The 22,653-nt window shown below is 32.9% G+C and overlaps 1 protein-coding gene across 1 annotated transcript in view; it reads right to left on the bottom strand.

Annotated features, from left to right (window-relative positions):
• The window catches only part of Ddx10 (DEAD-box helicase 10), a 265,520-nt gene that overhangs the window by 80,500 nt on the left and 162,367 nt on the right, over positions 1-22,653 (bottom strand). The window contains exons 15-17 of the mRNA XM_071616682.1: positions 12,584-12,703; positions 9,772-9,933; positions 312-368 (exon numbers count right to left, since the gene is read on the bottom strand). Of these exons, the coding sequence (XP_071472783.1) occupies positions 312-368; positions 9,772-9,933; positions 12,584-12,703 (339 nt within the window). The remainder of the gene's footprint in view (positions 1-311; positions 369-9,771; positions 9,934-12,583; positions 12,704-22,653) is intronic.

Below are 22,653 nucleotides of genomic sequence, written 5' to 3'. Positions count from 1 at the left end.
AAAAATACAATGGGAAAAGTGGTAGGGAGAGTATAGCAAAGCCCAATGAACAAATTATTTTAGATGTGTTTCATGCTGCATCATAGAGGAAACAAATGAATATGAGAAAGTAAATAGGCTACAAGGACTTAAATCCAACTAGAATGTCCTGGTGTATAAATAAATAAATAAATAATGCATATTGAAAGACAAGAATTTAAACTCTTGTTTCAACATTACAAAAATTGTTTTTATCAAATATAAATCCCTTTCAATTATATCTTAAGAAAGCTGGCAAAAAAAATACAATATCCACATATATAAATTCATACCTTTGCTTGTCTCTTGTTGGCTTCTCTTCTGGCTTCCCTTTCTTTCAGTCTCTTCTCCTAAAAGAAAGATGGGGAAAATTAGCAACATATGAACTTTTATCTATTAGACATAAAACAAATTATTACTGTTTTATTTTTTAAAGCCAACTGATATGTGTAATTTGTTTTTCAGTAAACACTTACTAAAAACACTTACTATGGAACTGGCATAAGTATTAAAAATCACTAAGTATGTGTCAGACAGACCTGGAATTAAATGCTAGGTCCACCACTTACCGGAACTTATTGTGTAGTTTTGAGCTTTATACTTTCTAACTCAAAATAGAATGGAAAGAATTAAAGCACACGGTTTTATAAAGTTGATGTAACAATTCCGAAAATACCTAAGTGATTAGCATAGCATCTGAGATACTACTGATACATAATGACAGAATAAGAATAAAAGGAAGAAAAATATGCAATCATGCCTATTTCCCTTGTCTTCTATTTGAAATGGAATTTAAAGAAGATATAAAATTCACACCCTGAGGGTTCTTAGGAAAGAAACATTCTTGTAAAACATGTTATTTTCATACTTTGCTTTCCCCATTAGTTTTCCACCAATCACAAAATAGGAAATGCACACCAGGATTTTTTTTTAAAGAAAAAGAAACATATATGATATTAAAATTCAAAACAACAGGGGCTAGAAATATAGCTCAGTTGGTAAAGAGCTTGCCTTACATGCATAAGGCCCTGGGTTCAATCCCCAGCACCAAAAAAAAAAGACATTACTTAGCTAAATAGTAAACAGAAAGAAAGCCATTTTTAAAACAATCAAAAATCTATCTTCCTCTCCAAACAAAAGTATTAACAAAGAGGCTATTCCTGAGAGCTTCTTTGGGGGTTCTAGCAGGGAAGCACAGTTACTAGTATACCCTTGTCCTAAAAATCATCCTTTCTCTAACTAGAAAGATGGTCTTCTTCAACTGAGTACACTTCTGGAGGGGTTTACCTAGAACAGTTAAGAAATGGACACCCACTTAGCCAGCCAGATCAGCCCAATCACAGCCAGATTACCTTCATGTCCAAAGAAGCTATTCTTAATCCTAAATTCCTCATATTTTATGTTTTTTAAATGTTAATGAACAACTAGGTCAATGCAAAAAGTAAATAGTTTTCATGTAATAAGAAGAAAATGCAATCATGATTCACTATTGCATTAAACTAAGTCATCAACATGAGAGTGAACAGGGGGTTCTACACTGGGCATTCTTTCATTTCCATTATGCTTTGCACATAAATAACTTCCTTCAGATTCAAAAAACAATCCTAATCCATCACTCTAGAGGTAGAATTGCTAATATGTATGTTTTCTAAGTTTACAGACTTCTTTATGATAAAGTGAGAAGACAAATGTTAAAAGTCTCCAAGAAGATCAAACACTAATGTCAAAAAGAAGGAGTCCACCAGGCTTCTAGATTCAGTTTCTATAGCTTCAGATTACATAGTAAAAAAGCTAAATTCTAAGTGAAGTTGAAAATTCAAATTCAAATGGCTGTTGGTTGAGTTATGTTCCTAAGTATGCCTAATGCTAAATTGTTCTTCTGTGCCTATTCTTTTTCTTCTTTCTCAACTTTGGAAATTATGGTTAGTACTCTGATTTCCAAATAAAGTATACAATTAGCAAGGACATCTGCAATTACACAACTAGACCATTACATTCTAAAGATTACTTGGAAGTTGCAGAAATCAAAGTCAAAGGAAGGAACAAGAGAGCTAAACAAAAACTCAAAAGAGAATTTGACTTGCTTATTGTAAAGTCTTTATTTAGTTACTAGGAGATTAATCCAAAAGCTGGGTCTTCATATGTCATATCTAGTACTCTTTCCAATACATTCTAATAAAAATAAAAATGTTCACTTGGGGTTAAATAGTAACAGATGTGACTTTAACAACCCAAGAAAATAATACTAGTATTTGAACAAGCAGCCAATTAATGCAGTAGTTATTATCAAACTCTATCCCTGAATAGGTTCTCTAATGAGATTATGACAAATGTCCTGCCTCTAAAATAATCTCCAACTTTCTTCAATTTGTGGGGAAAAAATAGGTTAATGGATGACTGTTTCTAAATAATTTGCACCAAAATTTTTCATAAACCTGACACCAATTACTGATTTTCTTTTAACATTAGCAGACTACAAAATACATAAATAGCAAAAAGTATTAGAAAAAATATTAAAATAACTAATATTAATTTTGCTTAGTTGCTGGCTCTAGTTTGTGGTTACATGTATTTATAATTTTCTCTCTCTTCTGTGTTACCTTCCATCAAAAGGACAATTGAATCCTATTATTAAAAAAAAAGTTTTTCTGCTTTAGATACTAAAATTAAACATAACAGTAATTTTATGCTAGTCTACAATAAGAATGACTTTCAAAAGTTTTGTTGCTTAACTTACTTTTAAATCTACAGCTATATAAAACACTAATTACAGAGATCAATAAAATTTTACTTTCCACAAATTTGTATTTGTCCATAAGTACATTATTACCATTTTTGTTATTTTCTTACAAACCATTACAGTTCTTAGTAATTATCAGCATTTCACTATAAACTTGTATTTGAAAACCTATGTGATAGAATTTATGAGATATTATTTTCCCCATTTTATAGAGGAAAAAAGTGAAAGGCCAAAGTAATGAGGTCACTTGGCTGATGTCAAGTACACAGTGAGTAACAGGCCTGGGATTATCCTGGGTCCATGGAGATACTGCAACATACACTCAAGGTTTCTTCATTCGAAATGTTCATTTAAGGTTGTACAGTCATATGTAGTATTTTTCTCCCACCAATATGCTTAGACAAGTGGTGCTGTTTCTTTTATTACTAATAGTCTGCTACTATGAATCTTTTCATATTTTTCTGACATTTTATGGACTTAATTAAGTTTTGACAGTCTCCTGTGCAGAACAGATAACTGACTACACTTAACAGTCACAAAATTTGGGGTTGTAATTATTCAATAACACAGGAGAATATCTGAAAAATGACACTTCAATTTGCAAGTAACCTCACCATCAGAAAAACCTTTTCTATATAACTAAACACTTCTCTATTCTGAGCATTTCATCTAGCCATTTTAATCACAGCAGGAAAACACAATATTGGCAATTTTCTTCTTCTACTGAATTTCAATAATAATTCAGTATAGTCACTAAAAGGTATCTTAAATTTCAGATTTCAATATCAGAATTCACATATGCAAAAGTAATCATTTTTGCCTACTGACATTTTCTGACTGTAGTCTCAAATAGATGAGTGACATCCACAGACATTTACAAAATGGCCAAGACATAAAAGGGAAGTGCATTAAAGGCAACCACCTTTCAATACTGGATGAAACAAAAGGAAAATAATTTGAAGTATATCATTAGAAAACTTTTCTTCATTTTACAAGGTTATGTTACTACTCTGCCTGAAAAAGAGACAAGAGTAAAGAGTTCTCTTTAAAGTTAAAAGAAAGTAAAATTACAGGAATTCAAGATTTGGGATATATAGATATAAGGAAGAAAATACCTTTTTTCTTTACTGAGGTAAGAAAAAAATTTATAAGGTCATGATACATCAAAGATAAAAGGTCAGAGTACTTGAAGCCAAAATATAACTTAACTTCATTTTATTCAGTAACTTAGGTTTCCCCCTCAATATCATCTGGTTCAAAAGTTTTAAATCCTTTATTTTTCTATTTCATTTCTAAAAGAGTAATGTCAACAAAAACTATTTTCTTATTTCTAGGAGAGTACTAATATAAAAAACTATTTTAGGCCACACAAAAAGACAAAATTTTATCTTTACTTCTACCATGCTACAAATGATTAAATATAAGGACAGCATGAAATTCAATAATAAAAATCAAATTAACAAGGGAAAGGAAAACAGAAAATCACATTTCAAGGTACGAAATACTCCCTTTATAGCTATTATAAAGCTTTTGGCCTCACACATACTATAGGTCCTTATCAGTCCAGAAAAGAACGAACCATGAAATATGACTTTCATCAGCAGTCAGGACAATGTATTTAAACCTTTTTCACTCTCTGACAGTACTTAAATCTATTTGTAGATCTGGAAATAAAACTCATTTTTCAGGAAGTAATGAAAACATGACCCATATGGATGAGTTTGGAGGAACTGTGACAGTTTGGAAAGGAATAGAGTAGCAACTATCATACAGGGATCAAGGGGATATCTAGCTTTATTTAAGTATTAGAAGCACCTCTTTTTCAGGTAAGAAAATTGACTCAACAAAAGTGCATAAAAGAATGTTTATAAGAATCTTAAAGCCTGAAGGAATTCCCTGCTCTCCAAGGACAAAATCCTAGAAAACCTAAATCCTTCCCAGGAACTCAGAACACAGTAAGATTCTTTTGATCTGTTACCTATTCTTTTAAGTTTCATTTGAACAATATAAAAAAGGAGTCTTTTATATTTAAATCTGAAATAATTACAATAAGAATATGAAGACGGAAAAAAAATTGATATGGAAACAACAATTCACTAGTTAATTTCTTTGACTATTTGATGAGATACTCTATGCCATGTGGCTGTGGGTATAAAGCAATAGACAACAAATGGTTCAATCTCCTGTGACGTCTATCACCCCATCTCCTATCAAATTGGACACCATAAGCACCAAACTCTGCTCTGTGCTTATCAATCCAAGTCTCCAACTAGTCTCAATCAATATAATCATCAATCCATATCTTAAACATTATATGGCGTTTTTAAAAATTCATAAAAAATTAAAATATAAGTTATAAAAATCTCAAAGACTTATTATAAAGTTGATAGATTCAATGGGGGCAGGGAAGAGACATTGGTCAAAGGATGTAATGTTTTAATTAAACATCCGAAATGAGTTCTAGGGATCTATTGCACAACATGGTGACTATGATTGATAATACTGTACTATATGTTCAGAGTAGAGATGATTTTAAATCTTCATACCACAAATACATAACAATCATTTGAGATGACAATTAGACTGATTTGATTACTGTACAATGTATACTTGTAACAAATCACAATATAAATATATATCATTTGTATTAGAACACATATAATACACATTAGTAAATATCTTAAAATAAGTTAAAAACTTTTTAATGAAAAAAATCTTTATATCCCAGGGGCTGGGGATGTGGCTCAAGCAGTAGTGCGCTCGCCTGGCATGCTTGCAGCCCGGGTTCGATCCTCAGCACCACATACAAACAAAGATGTTGTGTCCGCCGAAAACTAAAAAATAAATATTAAAAAAATTCTCTCTCTCTGTTTCTCTCTCACTCTCTCTTAAAAAAAAAAAATCTTTATATCCCAGTTTAAGACTTTAAGACAAGTATAAATATTAGAGTCATGGTAGAAATTATGTAGCTTCCAAAACTTGGTAGGTGAAAACAGAAGTCAAAGACAAGTGTGATAAGAGAGGACAAAATAAGAGAAACAAAATGAATACCTGAGTCCTATATTATATAGGCTGAGAACACATCTAAAACTATAATTTAAGATTGTTAACTTTATAAGCTAGAGGGAACAACTACTGTCAGGATCATTAAGAATAAATTCACTTATATATAAAATACCTTTTTAAATAAAAAATTTCATCGTGAAATATTTTGAACAAGCTGGGTAAAAAATTCTAAAAGCTTATAAAACCTAAAATCAATATACATTTTAAAAATATATGTGAAATAGAGAAACATGCCATCAGTTTTATGGAGTTTCGTTTTTTCCATGCAAAATTCATCAGACACATCATTATTCATAATTTTGCATCAAAAGTTTCTTAACCTTTATCTATCTTCATGAAGTAAAGCTTATTCCCAGATTCTAATGTTAGTATTTTCAAAATTCACTGGGGACAGAGAACTCTTCTTAGTACACTTTCATAGAAGTAACAAAATTATGAGTGATAGCCTCCAAAAGTGACAAAATTACATTTGCTCAAAGCAAAACCTCATGCTAGAAGAATATTGTCATCATGGTAATATTAGTAATACAATATTATTTCAACATCAACGATGTGTTCAGCAATTAATTGAAACAAAATAATCTGTTCAGCATTACTAATAGTTTTTTAAGTAAAATTTTGTAACTACTGGAAAATAAGTGAACAAGAAAAAAATGTCATCAAAGCAATATGATTTGTCATGGAGGAAAAATTATAAATGAAAATTCCATTTTCCCCAAAAAGTAAAGGCAATTTTATTCCCATGTCTTGACTGGATCTACAGAGCCAGAAGACCTAACTCTTATTCCTTTGTCATTTTTAGAAATGTACAGTCCAAATTGGTGACTGATTACTCAAATTGAACTACATAATGCCATACTCAGTAGTCAAGTACAAGTATTCTCCCTGACAGCCCAGAACTGTTTCCACTAACCACCACTACTGCTTCACTATGCCATACAATATACCTTCCCATTTAAAATAATATTCCATGTATCTTCAGGACAGAATCCATTCCATGAAAGTTTGGTGCATAAGTAATTTGAATACCGACACTGTATTTTATACATGTTATTATTATATAAACATATTAATTCCAAAGTGTTCACAAATGTAAATTTTTCTCTTCTTCAATACACACAAATATTATGTATACATAAATGTTACTGTTAAAAATACTACCAAGAAACCAATCATGTGAGTTGAGTATTATTACATTAAAGTTTAATACAGACAACTAATCTAGCTATTGCAATTGTGCCCTATCACAATACTACTTAATTCCCTAAAAGAGGACATTTCACTAATCAGTTAATGGAGTAAGGCAGCTATGCCATGAGCTGTCATATGTAGGATATACCCCTTTTATCTGAAATAGAAAGCTTTCACTGATTTTTTTAAAAGACTTGCTCTTTTAGGTACAGAGATACCGTAGTATCTACTACGTCCTACTACAGTACTATGTAAAGGTCTGGTGATATTTCTTTGAAGTTTATCAGCTCAAAACAACTTTGTGCGACCTTATTGTGAGACAATCCATGAGACTGTTTGAAGCTATGCTATATTTTAATACTGGTACAAAGAAAATTAAAATTAAAAACTCAAAAATCAGTGAAGCAGAAAAGCATAAACATTATATTCAGAAGGCTCACTCTCAGGTAAGAAAAGGAGAAAGTAAGAGTATGGTATTTCCATTAACTCCTCTTTGCATAAAAGGCCTCATTAAAAGGAAATAAAAGTAGAGAGCTGTCAGGGTGGGGTATGAAAGACAAGTATAGGCACAAGCAAAAATTTTCAATATGCTTTTTTACATCTTGAATTTTGAATCATGTATATTATTCATCACAAAAAAATACCATAAAATAAAGATACAGATTTTGAACAGTGCCAGTATAGCCAGAGTTAACAATCACTTATTTATACTCTTCCTAAGAGGCCTCATATATTTTAACAGATGACATTCACAGTCTAGACTGTGTAACCACATGGACAATTAGCCCATTTGACACAGAGTTTCTAAAAGTTTCAGAAACAATATTACAAAATTGGAAATAGTATAACTTCTACAAATGGAAAAGAAAGGGGAAGGAGGGATAATCTTACTTAATTTATATTCTTCATATTTCTCTGACTATAACTTAGAAATAATAAAGGGTCAAACCTTCTTACACTTTATTTGCTCCAAGATAAGTACTCTAAGTAGAATGTAAGCCAAAACATAGCAAATTGCTGACAGTCTTTAGTATTTCCAACGATTTTAACAACTTGTTAACACCAAATTTCAATTCAATTTAAAAGAAATTTTAATACAATTTCAAAGGAAGTAATGCAAAAAATGTCTCTCAATAACATAAACATCCAAAAACTACAACCAGTATATTTTTGATTGATTTGTTCTCCACATTTCTGAATGTTTTTCACAACATTCATTTCCCTCCCTAAAGCTATGTTTAATATCTACTTTTTCCTTTTTCACCAAATGCTATTGTGAAATTCTATCAAATGGTTAAGAAGCTATAATTACTGCTCTCTTTAAAAAAATTTTTTTAAAGTGTTCTGGCCCATTAAAAAGTGATAAATTAGTTCAAAGAAGGGTGAAAAACTACAAGAATCTCTCTTGAGATGCTGCTAATAAGGTCCATATCCAAAGGCTTCAGAGGTTCTTAACACAGAATCTAGTATTATGGCAGTGATTCTCAGGTATGATACTGTGCTACTCTGGAATCATTGTCTCAAAGATATGCTACATAAAGTTTTTTAAAAGTGTAAATCTGCTTTACTTCATTAACTAATCTAGTGAAATGTCCACTGTTAGGGAATTAAATAGTATGCTTGATAGGGCAATAATATGTATAACAGAAAACTGCCAAGTTTAAGACTATCAGGAACATGCCTATTTAGAAGCATTCCCTCTTAAAAGGTTTCCACTTTTTTTAAGGCAGTGAATTTAATTTTATATTTATTATCAAATAATTTATATGAAAAGAAATTTAGCTGAATTTAATTGAATCTGGAAGTAATACCAATGTCCCTCATGGTAAAACAAACCTTGGTGAATCCAAACAATGAAATACTACTCAGTATTATAAGGAATAAAGTGGTGTTGATTCACACAACTTGGACAATTCTTCAGGAAAAAAAATGCCAAACAATAAAAGCCAACCCCTAAAGGCTACATATTGGGGCTAAGAATATTGCTCTGTAGAGCAAATGCTAGCAACATAAGGCCCTGCATTTGATCCCTAGCACTTGGGGGGTTGGAGGGGAGTACAAAAGGTATATATACTGTGTAGTTTCATATACAATATACTGAGCAATTTCATATACAAAACATTCTGTGGTGACAAAAACTACAGAAATGGAGAACATGGGATCTCTCTGTATTACTTCCTACAAGTACACATCAAACAAGAATTACATCAAAATAAACATTTTACTAAAGTCATGTGTCACTAGGTGGTTTCATCATTGTGCATACATTGTAAGTAAACTCACAGAAACTGAGAAGGCTCCAACATCACTACCCCACATAATCTTATGGGACCACTATAATTAATATATGTGGTCCATTATTGATTGAAACATTATAGGAATAGGGATGTAGCTCAGTGTACAGCGCTTGACTCATATGTGCAAGGCCCTGGGTTCAATCCTCAGCACTGCTTTTAAAAAAAAGGAAAAAGAAAAAGAAACAATGTTATGTGGGGTGTGACTATAATTTTAAAACCCACTAATATTATATGAGTCACCTCAGACCAAAAGCAGATCTATATGACACTGTCAGAGAGATGTCAGTATTATAAAGACTCTCCCAGTAGAAGAACCAAAGGAACAGATAAAATGATGATAGCCACAGGAAAAAGCATCAGAAAACAATGAAAAAAGTCATATCAATTTACCTGAGTATTTATATTTCTTTAGGGACATAATAAATTTCACTTAGTACTAATTCAAAATGGAATGCTTACCCGATGCTTTGCCTTAATTTTCTTCCTATATTCTTCTTTGTCAAATTTGTCCTCTTCCTGAAGCCTTTCCTTTGCTTTATCTAAGTTGATACCACCAGTGTCATCATCCTCCTCCTTATCATTCATGGTGGATTTCTGCATCTGTGGCCACTGCTGAACCAACTACAGACAAGAGAGATAAGTATGGAATGAGAAACAGGAAACATTCACAGAAACCCTTTTCTTTTGTGTAACAACTTTAAAAGTTGTTATATGTATACTCACTTTCTGCCTTATAACTATATTTCTTAAGTTTTCTCACAAACTTCATAATTCAAGTAAGCAAGCCCTCCTCCAATGCCCCACAAAAAGTCCCAGTAGGGGTAAAGTAATGCTGTCATAACCTATTAAGAACACAATAAAACGAAAATTTTACAAAATTATTTGGAGAAGGTAGGCTCAAAATAGAAATGCTTTGTAATGGTGTTCCTAATACCCTAGCCTAATCTCCATACAATTCAGGTAAAAATTACCCACGTAGAGTAGGACTTGAGCTGACCAACATGTACCTCCTTTAGGCTACCAAGGCACCTGTACCTCTATATCTTATCATACTGTACTGGTTTACTTTCCTGTTTCTCTTATTAGAATTAACTCCTTGAGGACAGTTGTACCCCAGTACGGTATGAAATACATAGCAAACACTTGCTCAAAACTGATGAACAAATCACCTTACAGCCAATATTACACATAAGCAATGAAATACATGTAAAGGAGAAACTTAGCTTGGATTTCCTGAACTGTTCACATTCAAATGATTCTGTATGCATAATTTATGGACAGGATCAAGGTGACAGGCAGGCAAGTCACTAATCTAAGAGTTGGGGGACCTAGTTGAATGTGTTGGCTTTTTCACTAGCCTACTGAATAATGATGAATAAATTAATTAGTCACAAGTAGCTTGTGTCCTTTCCAGAAAAATAAAGCCATTACTCGGTGATTTGTAGGTCCAACATAAAAATATAAAACTCGACAATTTAAACAAAAATGTTCATTTATTTAATAATTGGTTGCCAGAAGGATGTGAGTAGGTGTCACTGTTTTGGAAAGACTAATTAGCATACAGTCTCATGGAAATTGGAGACACACACCTCACAGACCCTCATGCATCCTTGCCTCCTCTCACTCTTGTAGTCACCACAGGCATTCTTTGGGGTGCAATATCTACAGTCTCAACTTCTGGCAACCAATGGAGGTGATGAACATTACTAAACAACAGGCAATACTAGCAGTTACTGAGCCTAAATCTGCCAAAGAGAGGGGTCACTCCTGACAAAAACACCATCCATTACTCAGACTCCTCATTGTGATTTGTATTGAAGAGGATAAAAAGTGTGCCCTTCTATGGGCTACACTATAAGCAGCACTTTTAGAGTTTTAGATCAGAAGTTTCAGTGTGGTGGATAACCTCCTATTAGCAATAGACATAAACTGAAACATTTTACAGTTACAGATTTATACTCATCTTGAAGCTAACTGGTGTAATCTGTGCAGATAAACTGAGCAGCATACTAAGGAATCTCATTACTATAACAACATTCACTTTATTTTACAGTGAACACCTGATGTAATAGGTCTACATCCTAGTTTAGCCTGCTTCTCAGATGTTTATCATTTTTTAATAATTTTGGCACATTAATTATTTATCATATATAGCATTTTTCGTTTCCAGCAACTTTGAGTCACTATGTATACTGTGTTATTCTTCATTTAATTCATATATCCCAAAATAACATCCAAATCTTTAGTACTTCCAAAACAAAAAGGAAAAACTGGATATAGACTACTTAAGCAGCATTTACATTAGTGAAGATAAAATATATGCGATACTTTAGTCAATATGAAAAGCTGTTATTTTATTGGAAAAATAAATGATTCATTCAAGAAATCTGGGGGTTTTCAGTTAGCACTGTTATAGGTACTGGGGACTGATAGTGAACAAAGTCAACAAAATAACTAACTTTCTTCACATCCATTTTTCCTTCACAGAAAAGTGGAGAAGAAATTGACAACAGTCAAATAATAGATTGAGGTTACAAACCAAGCACTGTGAAGAAAAGTTATAAAAGATGAAATAAGATTATGATGTGTATAAGTTGCTGTGTGGTCAGAAAAATTTGCATGTAGTGAGGATGAGGTCATCTGAAATATTCAGAAGAATCTGATATACTGTTCACTTCTTAAGTTAAACCACTCAATATTCTGGATCTATTTAATCATTTAAAAACAAAATAACTATTATGTAAAATAAGGACCTTCCTGTGAAAAGCTTTGAGTTATAATCCCTTCCCTATGATTTTTTAATATAACTGTTTATTTAAAACCAGGCCACAATAAGGGTGAGATAAAGGCACATGTGTGTCTGAGATTACTTAAAAGCAGAGAATTTCCTCCTGTAGCCAACCCAGCAAGAATGTGCAAGAACAGCATCTAAAGCAAAAGACTCTCTGGCAAGACAAGTAGTTGTTAATATTTTTATGCTTGTTCCATAGAAGAATTTGATAAAAACTATGATGAGAAAATCTTATAAAATTAGAATTTATAAAGTTCACTATCATTTTTGTGTCAGCATCACCAAGAAGTATCTCAAGTTTAATGCCAGGAATTCATCCTTGTCCAGAGCTGTAGAGCTGATCAAATGCCTGCAGGGGTAGCTAAAGGAACTGACCATTGCTATACAGAAACACTGGCCTTTTCAAGAAGTAGTCATTAGGAGAGTCAAACTTCTTAATATTTGCAATGTATCCCAGAAATGAAGCTTTCAGACTCTTACCTCCCCTTCATCAGTAAATGTTATTTTCTTATTCACTTTAAAATTTCTCTTCATTACTTTTTTTGCTTCTGCCACTTTGGTTACTTTTTTCTTGACACTGGATTTAGAAGGTTCTTTCTTCTGCAAAATAACAAAACAACAACAACAAAAGACAATTAGGGTAAAGGTTGCTTTATATTAATTTAACTCAAGCAATATACTTTCCAATATTGAGTGCATTTATTGCTCTTGTTGGTAATGAGAAGCATCAAAAACACTGAACAGAAATAAAAAGTTATTAGACTTATTAACTAATGACTCCTCCAAAGCTAAAAGGATTTAAATGTGAATTCAATAGGTATTAGATATAAATAAACTTTACATTTTCTTCTATTGCTAGAATTGGACTATCTGAAAATGTTGAAGTGCCAGAAACCACATGACAATGTAATAAATGAACATAAAATATAGCTGTCTCTCCCAGCTAAAATACAAAATATATTTTTAAATTCCCAAGCACAAACTTCAATTTCTAGACTATGAAAATGTATACTTGGAAAACAAAATGATTAATGCATCGTTTGCAACTCAACATTCTTCCACCAATTACAATGACTTACTCTACGTGCCCAGAAAAACATCTGTGATGATTAGGCTGTGCCAGAGGTGAAATAAAATAACTCCATAATAGGATAGACTGATCAGGACCAAGTTAATGTCCTAAAACCTCTATGGAATGGTATTAAAAATTCAAAGGCACGCTGACTAATGCTAAGTGAAAAATGCTGAGAACGCCACCAGACATGCGGGGTGTAAGAGATCACAGCATTGTCTGCTTGTAATGAGAGGGTGACAAGAAGCAACATGTGTCTCGAGAGGATTTTTATCATTCTCCTTGAAGGTTTCTCGTTAGTGGTGTTTGAGATGAAGTCACTGGTACACTGGTTAAGAAAATATATTTGTGCTCAAGCTGTACCACTTACTAGGTATGCTGGGAGAAGTAGATAGTAGACATAAAACATAAAAAGAAGTGTTCAATAAATCTAAAATATTATCATTACATATTGATTTTATGTTGCATGAAGAGAATGTGCGAACTGGATAGGACCTTACTTTGCAAAATACCAGACCCCAAGCTTCCTAGTTTTAAATTCTGTACCATAGGGAACCACCCAAGGAAAAGTAAAATGGTTCTGATCTAGAAAACCAAAAATCATCAGAAGCTCTGAAAAGACATAGATGGGTTATAACCATTATACTGTGGTAATAAATATGCATAAAATTCATTTAATAAGTTGATATGGTTAATGATGCATAGATCAAATGCTTAAAAATAAAACACTATAAAATTATAAACAACTAAAATAGAAGTTTATGACAACTTAGTAATGTATTCTAGTTTTAGATAATGAGGTTTGTTACGAAATAAGCCAGTGCATCTGCAATAACAGTATAAGTACAATAAAGTTATTTTGACACCCTGGTTCTCTTATGTATTACTAACAACACTGTCTTTGTATTCTTGATTCTTAATGAAGGAAAGCTATAGCATTTAATCACATTTATTTATTTCTTGGACAATAATCAACTTATATTTAATAAGCTATTAACATCTTCAATCTTATAAGATTTAATAGCCCATTCCTACAGACTGGAGACAAATGTCGAAGCATAGTGATACCAAAAATTGTCAGAACAGAATAAACATCAGTCAAAGAAATAATGCCACAGAAGCAAACTTTAGAGCAAGGTAATGGGTCTAGTTGCAGACCTTCAAAGAAGTCCATGAAACTGCGTGATAACATTTGGAGATATGTGTATCTTTGCCTTTTTATGGTTTATCCCTAAAAGGGATTTGTGTACCAACCCCCACCCCGGAAAAAAAAAAAGTTATTTTTAAAATTTAGGTAAGCTACTGAAAAAAAAGCAACAGACCTGCCAATGTACAACAGAATAGAGTTAACATACTTTCCTGATAGGCTGTGGTTTTTCTCTGAAACTGCAGAATTACTCACTTATTCAAATAAACACTGTCAACTACACAGAATGCATCTGTTAGCCTTCTGTCACTGACAAAAATATGAGATAACCAACTTATAAAGGGAAAAGGTTTATTTTGGCGCACATATTTATAAAAACATTTCAGACCATGATGGGTTGACTCTATTGTTTTGAGCAAGGTAGCATATCATGATGGGAGCACACGGTGGAGTGAAACTACTTGGCCCCACCCCCCAAACAAACAAACCTGCTTGCCACTTTTGCAAGGAAACAAACAAGAAGAACAGGATGAGGCTAAAGTCCTACTGTCTCCTCAAAGAGTATGCCTCCAATGACCTTAACACCTCCCATTAAATCCCACCTCTTAAAGGTCTGATGACCTCCCAATAGCACTTTACTGGACAAAGCCTTTATCACACAGAAATTTTACCACAGCTAAGATCCAAATTATAGCACCACCGCAGTACAAACCCAGGACCCAGCAGTACAAACCCAGGACCTAGCAGTACAAGGTAGGTGGGCTCTAAACATTTTGGATCCTGAATGTATCCATGGAAAAGGATATTAAGCAAAAATAAATTTTCTTAAAAAAATAACTATTTAATCACAAATGTAATCATTTGCATTCAAGTATGACAGAACCTTATTTTTCTGTGAATCATTTATATTCTTTGTTCATAGTTCTAATGAATCCCTGGTATTTTATTTATCAATTTGTAGTATCCATTCCTAAAATATGATTCAATATTTTCCTCTGTGCCATCAGCTATATTTAGACTCTTGTCATAAAGTCATTTTAAAAATTCTTTTATTTTCCCTTGCCAAAGATTTTTTTTAATATACAATCAATTTTATTACTTTAAAATGTTCTCTTTTTAAAATGTTCTCTTGGGTTGTGCCATGTTTTAAACTTTTCCAACTAAAAGATTTTTAAAAATGAATTTGCCTTTTTAAAATGCAGGTTTTATTTCCCGCCCCTTGGGTAGTTTCAACAATGGTTCTTAGACAGTAGTTCATTGACATTTTGCATTTCTGTTTGTTAAGACATAAAAACCATAAGAATATATTTACTGTTAGGCAGAAGTTACACTATAACTACAAAACTGTATTATGAGTACAAGAATAAAATTTGAGGCAAAAAAAGAAGCATAATAAAACATTTTGCAGACAAGACATAAAAAACATCAAAATGTCATGTTTGATCCAATTTGTATTTCTTCTACAACATGTGTCCTAGTCCTTATAAACTAAAATGCTAAAAAGAAAATGTAAAATATGAAATTGATAAAGCATCAAGTTATCTTCAAGGTACAGTGTTAGCCATAGGAAGCTGTTGTTCTAATAGCTCAGAAAATAAAAGAACCGCCACCAGTCTCAAAACAATGATGACTGTAAAAACATTGGCTTTAAGATTCAAAACACAATCAATGAAAAATAAACACCTTAGTAATGCTAAGCATTATTAATAGATATTCTAGCAAAGAAAATAAAGATACTGTTTTTAAAAATGGTATTTTAGTGAAAATCAAAAAAATTCAGGGAAATCAATATTAGAATTAAACTGAAAGACAAACCAATCAAATTAAACTTTATGTCTCAAGTGACTCCTCCTACCTGTGCGACTAACAGTTTACAATGAAAACTACTGTAAAGTGAGGGGAGCAAGAAATAATCAACAAAACTTAGGAACTCAATCCTGGTAAAGTTTTTAGAGATTACATGTTATAAACTAAACCACACATGTCAACATGAGTCCATTTCTTAACATATTGATAAATACTGCCTCCCCAAAGACCACATGTGCTTAACTATAGACATTTCCATTGGCTAAATAATCAAACACTACTAAAAGTCGTTAATGATTTTTTAATAAGTGCCTGTCATATAAGCATAATTCCTCATTATCTAGTGAACTAAAATAATGCAAATATTCTCTAATTTTACAATATTTATTATATATGCAATACTTGACATTCTAAAGCCATGTATGAGATCTCTTAAGAAACTTAATGCTACCTTTAAGTAGCTAAAGCATTATGTTTGTAAAATCTTTGCAAAAACTCAGCTTAAAATTAAGCCACCTGATGGATTTAGTGTTTCAGTTTTGTAAGATGAAAAAACATTCTGGAGATTGGTTGCACAACAATATGAATATACTCCACACTACTGGACTGGTTTTAAATGGTCAATTTTATATCCTGTATCCTCTACACAACTAAAAATATTTTTAAAAAAGTTAGGTCCCACGAAGAATCAGGCCATCAGGTTAAAATGTTATTATAGGAACAAAGTTTGTCTTTTCAGAATTCCTATACACATAAACTTGTTGAAACAAACACACGCTACAGTAACAGTTCCAGAATTATAGAACATTAGAGGAGAGGGAATGGGTAGCATGGTGTGGCAGTATGTGGGAAGCCCACAATGACCACAAGAAGGGTTAAAGACTGCTAAGTAAGAAAAACTAAAATTATATAAAAGAATATGTATAAATTACAGATTATAAAAATGATCTTAGAGTGGTCTAAAAAATGTCAGGATTTTTCTTTTTAAAAATGTCTACATCTGGGGCTGGGGTTGTGGCTCAGTGGCAGAGCGCGTGCCTCACACATGTGACACACTGGGTTCGATCCTTAGCATCACATAAAAGTAAGTAAATATAATAAAGATATTTTTTAAAAATGTCTACATCTACCCATGTAAAGTTTATAGAGCGCACAATAAAATAAACCTTGGTCATATGCATAAATTTGAAACTATAAGAATTCAGGAGAAAGACAAAAGTCCTATCTGGTCCACCCAGCTCCCAGTTACCATTATTTCTGGAATGGACTGCTTATTACAATAGCCTTTTAGGCTGACTCTCTGGTGCTTTTTTTGTTGTTGTTGTTGTTTGCTTATACATAACAGTAGAATGTATTTTGGAAGAATATACATACACAGAGTATAACTCATTCTATTTAAGTTCCCACTCTTGTGGTCCATATGATGTGGAGTTACCCTGGTTGTGTATACAAATACAAGATTAGGAAAGTTTTAACCAATTAATTCTGCCTCTCCCCTTCCTTCCCTTCAGTTCATTTGGTGGTGGGGGGGGGGGGTAGTGCCAGGGATTAAACTCAGGGGCACTTGACCACCAAACCACATCTCCAGCCTTTTTTTTTAAGAGACATAGTCTGAGTTACTTATCACCTTGTTTTTGCTAAGGTTGGCTTTTAACTCCTGATCCTCCTGCCTCAGTCTTCCAAGCTGCTTCAATCACAGGCGTGAACCACTGTGTTGGGCCTCATTCTTGATGCCACAAGAGCTTTGTTTCTAATAGACTGCAACCTCCACAAAGGATAACATTAATGTTACATCTATTTCCACAGTATATCACAGAAAAGGTGGCATGTAGGGAACTTTGGACAGAGAGTTCTTGAAAGAATTCATTAATAAACTATGTAAGCATTGCTTCTTTTTCTGCTCATAACAATCCTAAGTCAAATCTTGTCCCTACTGACAGTTTTTATATTAAAAGTCCAAAGCTTGATTAATCCAGCAACTGTTCAAGTTTGCATCAAGCTAACTGAAGTATTTGACATTCACATTCTACAATGCTTAGCTGATATCTGTTCAAACTGCAATAGAAGACCACGTCATTGTAATTTGACTGCATTTCACATTGAAATTTCTATCAATTTAGCAAAAAATGTTTGACAATTGCCAAGAAACTTAGTTTTTGAGACTCTTTAAATAGTCATTTACTAAGATTGTTTTCAGATTTTAGATTTTATTTTGATGCAGTTTGGTTTCAAAAATAACTGTTTTCCCATCAAAATACATATTTTCAATACTGAATATGCTATTTTTGAACTACAAAGCCCCAACCATACTTCTCTTCTGATAAATATTGCAGCTGTTATGAAATACTTGTTACTTTGCATTAATGCTTCATTAATTATATCTAAAAGACCACCTAGAAAGCTTTCCATATTTTACAAATTATATAGATAATTCATATTTATTCTAAGCACAAGAGCAAGCATGAGTTTGTGCATTTCCTGTTACAGTCACTCTTCAGTCAAGATTTGATTAGTCCTGATTACACTATGAAGCAAGCTACAAGTGAATGCTAATCTTCCTCTTTTGTAGGGTCAATACCCATTTTCCTGGTAGTTTCTAAACTGCAAGTCTAATGTTTAATATGATGAAAATGATTAGAGAATAATATATTGAGCAACAATGCCAAAATATTTATTAATATTAGTAATTCACTTTAAAATAATCTTCAATAGGCAAACATGAAGAGGCAAACAGATCATTTTGTCTTGCATGCTCTTTCCCCTTTCCCTCCACCCTACCCTAGACCAAATACCACATAAATATGCAGTGATCTGAAATTGATAGGGACTTCCTTCCGTCTGCTTAATGATAAAGGCACAACCTCCCCTAGCATTCCCAATTCAAACAATCTACACAATGTTTTCTGATTGCTGGATTCCTGGTGCCTAAATTCACAGGCTTATTTTGGAGTAAATTCCAGGAACTGCTTTTTAACCTAATAAATTTCTGAGTTTATCTGCTATCATAACTATTGAATGTCTTAAAAAAATAACATTTAAATGTATCTCCAATACAGTGTCTATTTTCTTCTACTGTTTCCCTCTTTTTTTCAGATACATGTTCCCCCCACCAAAACCTAAACACCCACAACATATTTGTCTGCCTTCTCTCATCAAGCCCACCCCCTGCAACCGCCATCATGGGGACTGAACCCAGGAGCTCTCTACTATTGAGCTACAAACCTCAGTTCTGTTTATTTATTAATTTTATTTTGAGACAGGATTTTGCTAAGTCACCCAGACTGACCTCAAATTTGTGATTCTCCTGCCTCTGTCCCCCAAACAGCAGACTGCAGGCATGCATCACTGTGCCCAGCCAATTTCTTGTCAGAATGAACAAATTTCTTCCTTACTTTAAAAAGACTCTTAATAGGATTTCAGCCTAATAATTCTTTAAGAATAGAGAAAAAAATTTACATTTCTGTTCTCCACACAAGCCACATTAGACTTTGTTTTCATACTATTTCCTTACTTTAAGGTTCATCCCCATTTGTCACCATAAGCCCAATTCATCATGGTTTGCCTCGAATGGCTTCTTTTATCTTTCAAACATTTGTAACACTGGAACACAAGGGAAATTTTCATTGTCTTCTATCTATTCATAACCTTAGGACATCTTTGCTTCATTCTAACTGTTGTAGGGGTTCGGCTTTACCTGACTGTAGCCATCTTGATTCAGAACCACCAGGACTACCCCTGAGTAACCCAGGCCTGTTCTTCCCCACAAACTTTTCCAGCTTACTGTATTTTGTAGACAAAATGTTGGTGTGGTTTGTGGAGCATTATGACTAGACTAGGGTGCTGTTGATACTTTGATATAAACTCAACATAAACGAGGTGCAATACTGCTTGGATTGAATTCACTTTTGTCCTGACCATTATGTAAGCTCCCTCCTTTATACCTAACTCCAAGGGATTCACTGGTCTTAGTACCACCCCAGACACACTTCTGTTCTTAAAGTCCCAGTCAAACTGTACTCTGTGCAAACCTGGATCACTGTACCTCTTTCTTCAATCTCAGGGAACCCTGCTGCTGCTTCTCAAACACTGGAACCAGATTCAAGTTTTTTCCAGAAAGTTGCCTAGACTGTGTAGTGTTCAACTCCAGGAAACATATTTGCTCCACGTCATGCTCCTCAAGGTTGGAGGTCCAGGGGACACTATAGTGACAAAAATCTCAGATATTTTCTACTCTAACAAAATCATGGAACCAGTCATATTTTGCCATAAGAATCTAATTTTTAACCTGTCACTTTTAATAAATATTTCTATATTAAGAAGCAGGCAGCTGTAAGCAATTTAGAAACAGAACCTGATACATTCTTGCTTCTTTTTTAGGTATCAAAAAATGACAGTATTGATTTTATTTCTAACTTGTGTTCAAATTGGCCATATCAATTTCTGTTGTCTCATGATACTTTTGGAACTCTTTCAGAATTTATAAATCTGATAAGCTACATACCAAAATCAATAACAATGCAGAAAGAGATGCTAATTTGTGTGATACAGCCTTTTGGTTAACAAATGGATTACATAGTGGGAGACAACAAAGAGGTAAAAAACTAAAAGACCTGAATCAGAATTCATTAAACTATATAATACTAAAAATGTTTTTCTCTTGGGGTAGTCCCTAAGTCATCTACGTCTCTATAATCTTCTTTCCAAGAGATACCAGTTAAGAAGGAATCATAATTTGCTTGAACAACATAGAATAGTATCAAAATAACATGCAACAATATTCAAATATTAGTTTATCTGGGAATTCCAGAATTGGCTTCACTTATAAGAAAAACAAGTTGTTGGTTAGATTAGTGTGGTTTTAAAGTAGAGTCTCTATAAATCCATTCATCATGAAAATCTAATAAACAAATACAATATAATACTGGCTATTCAATGAACCACCACATGTTAAAAGTACATACACATGCACATACACTCTGGACTAGAGAAACAGAATCTCTATATGATTTAAAGCCTTCACAAGAACTATTCTGACATAGCATTTTAAAGTCATCTTTCTAACACCCAAGATGAAATAATCACTATTACTAGGTTTTCCATGATTTCTAGTTACCATATAACATTTTTCTAAAATGGCTGACATTATGAAATCACAAGACATACAGACTGTATCTTAAGTGAACAAAAACAAACATCATTATCACATACAATAGTTTCCAAACTCTACCTTTTATTATATACAAACACCAGCTAAGAAAAAAGTACCAAATAAAAATTTAAAGGACAGCCTACATGTACTGTTTTAACAAAATGTGCAAGAATGGTGTCCAATTATTCAAAATTGAATACTCTTTAAAAATAGCACTTGTAAAATAGTAAAGTTGAACAACAGTGAATTAAAATACTGACATTATTTTAAAAAAAACTGAGAAGCATCAAGGGTTCTTTAAGATCACCTTGAGAAATAGATAATAAATAAACAAGCATGTACATACACACACATACACCAGGGAGAGAGAAATTCATGATCAAAACTAGTACCAGCAAAGACAGAGATAGAACTTTAAATCATTCAAACACCTAGTATGTGTTCTTAACCTGACACAATGCAAAATAACTATGTTAAATAGGAACTTCTCCAGACTAGACCTTCCTAGGGGAACCATAGTTGTCCTAAACATTATTTTGACCTCATGAAATGTAAAAGAAAGAGCTGACCAACATACTTTTTTTAGTGACAAGAATCCTTCCAGGAATTAATTTAAATTTTTTCATGGGGCCACAGATATGACTCAAAATCTAACCTATAATTTTTTCTCTCCCAAAAGAGTATTATCTCACAGAAGAAAAATGGCAAAAAAAACTATTCCTCAATGCTTTACTACTTTGGCCACTTATAAATTATATGCTGAGCCTGTGGCAATTAATACAATTTCTATCTGTCTCCCTTAGCACTTAATTATTTTTAAAAGCTTGATAGCCATTGGAAGCTGCTGACAGATTCATGCTCATTAGTTTGTTTTCCTTCCATCTTAGAAAGAGTCCTTGCTATTTTCAGTAAATCAGTCATACTAAAATATTTTGAGGAAATACAACTTTCTCTACAAACTACTTTAAAAAAAATCGCAATTCCCAAAGATTTTAAGTAAAACTTATTAGTCTCCAAATTCCATATGCTATACTGCCAAGAATAACTATGACTTTTGCTGGTAAATGAAAGGATTTGGAGACTACAATGTTAAGTGAAAACAAGCCAATTCCAAAACCCCAGAGGTCCAGTGTTCTGATACGTGAATGCTAACACAAAAGTTGGAGGTCAGAGGGAGAAGAGAAGTTCAGTAGATTAGACAAGGGAGAATGAAGGGAAGAGAGCGGGTACAGGAATAGAAACGGCAGTGGAATGTATCTGACATAACTTTTCTATGTAAGTATATGAATATCCCACAGTTAATCTCCACATCATGTACAACCATAAGGCAGGGATCCTTTAGAATAAGATGTACTTTATGTTTGTATAAATATGTC

The sequence above is a fragment of the Marmota flaviventris genome, chromosome 9 (genome assembly GCF_047511675.1).
Source record: "Marmota flaviventris isolate mMarFla1 chromosome 9, mMarFla1.hap1, whole genome shotgun sequence".
Taxonomy (NCBI): domain Eukaryota; kingdom Metazoa; phylum Chordata; class Mammalia; order Rodentia; family Sciuridae; genus Marmota; species Marmota flaviventris.
This window is presented reverse-complemented; position numbering and strand designations above follow the sequence as displayed.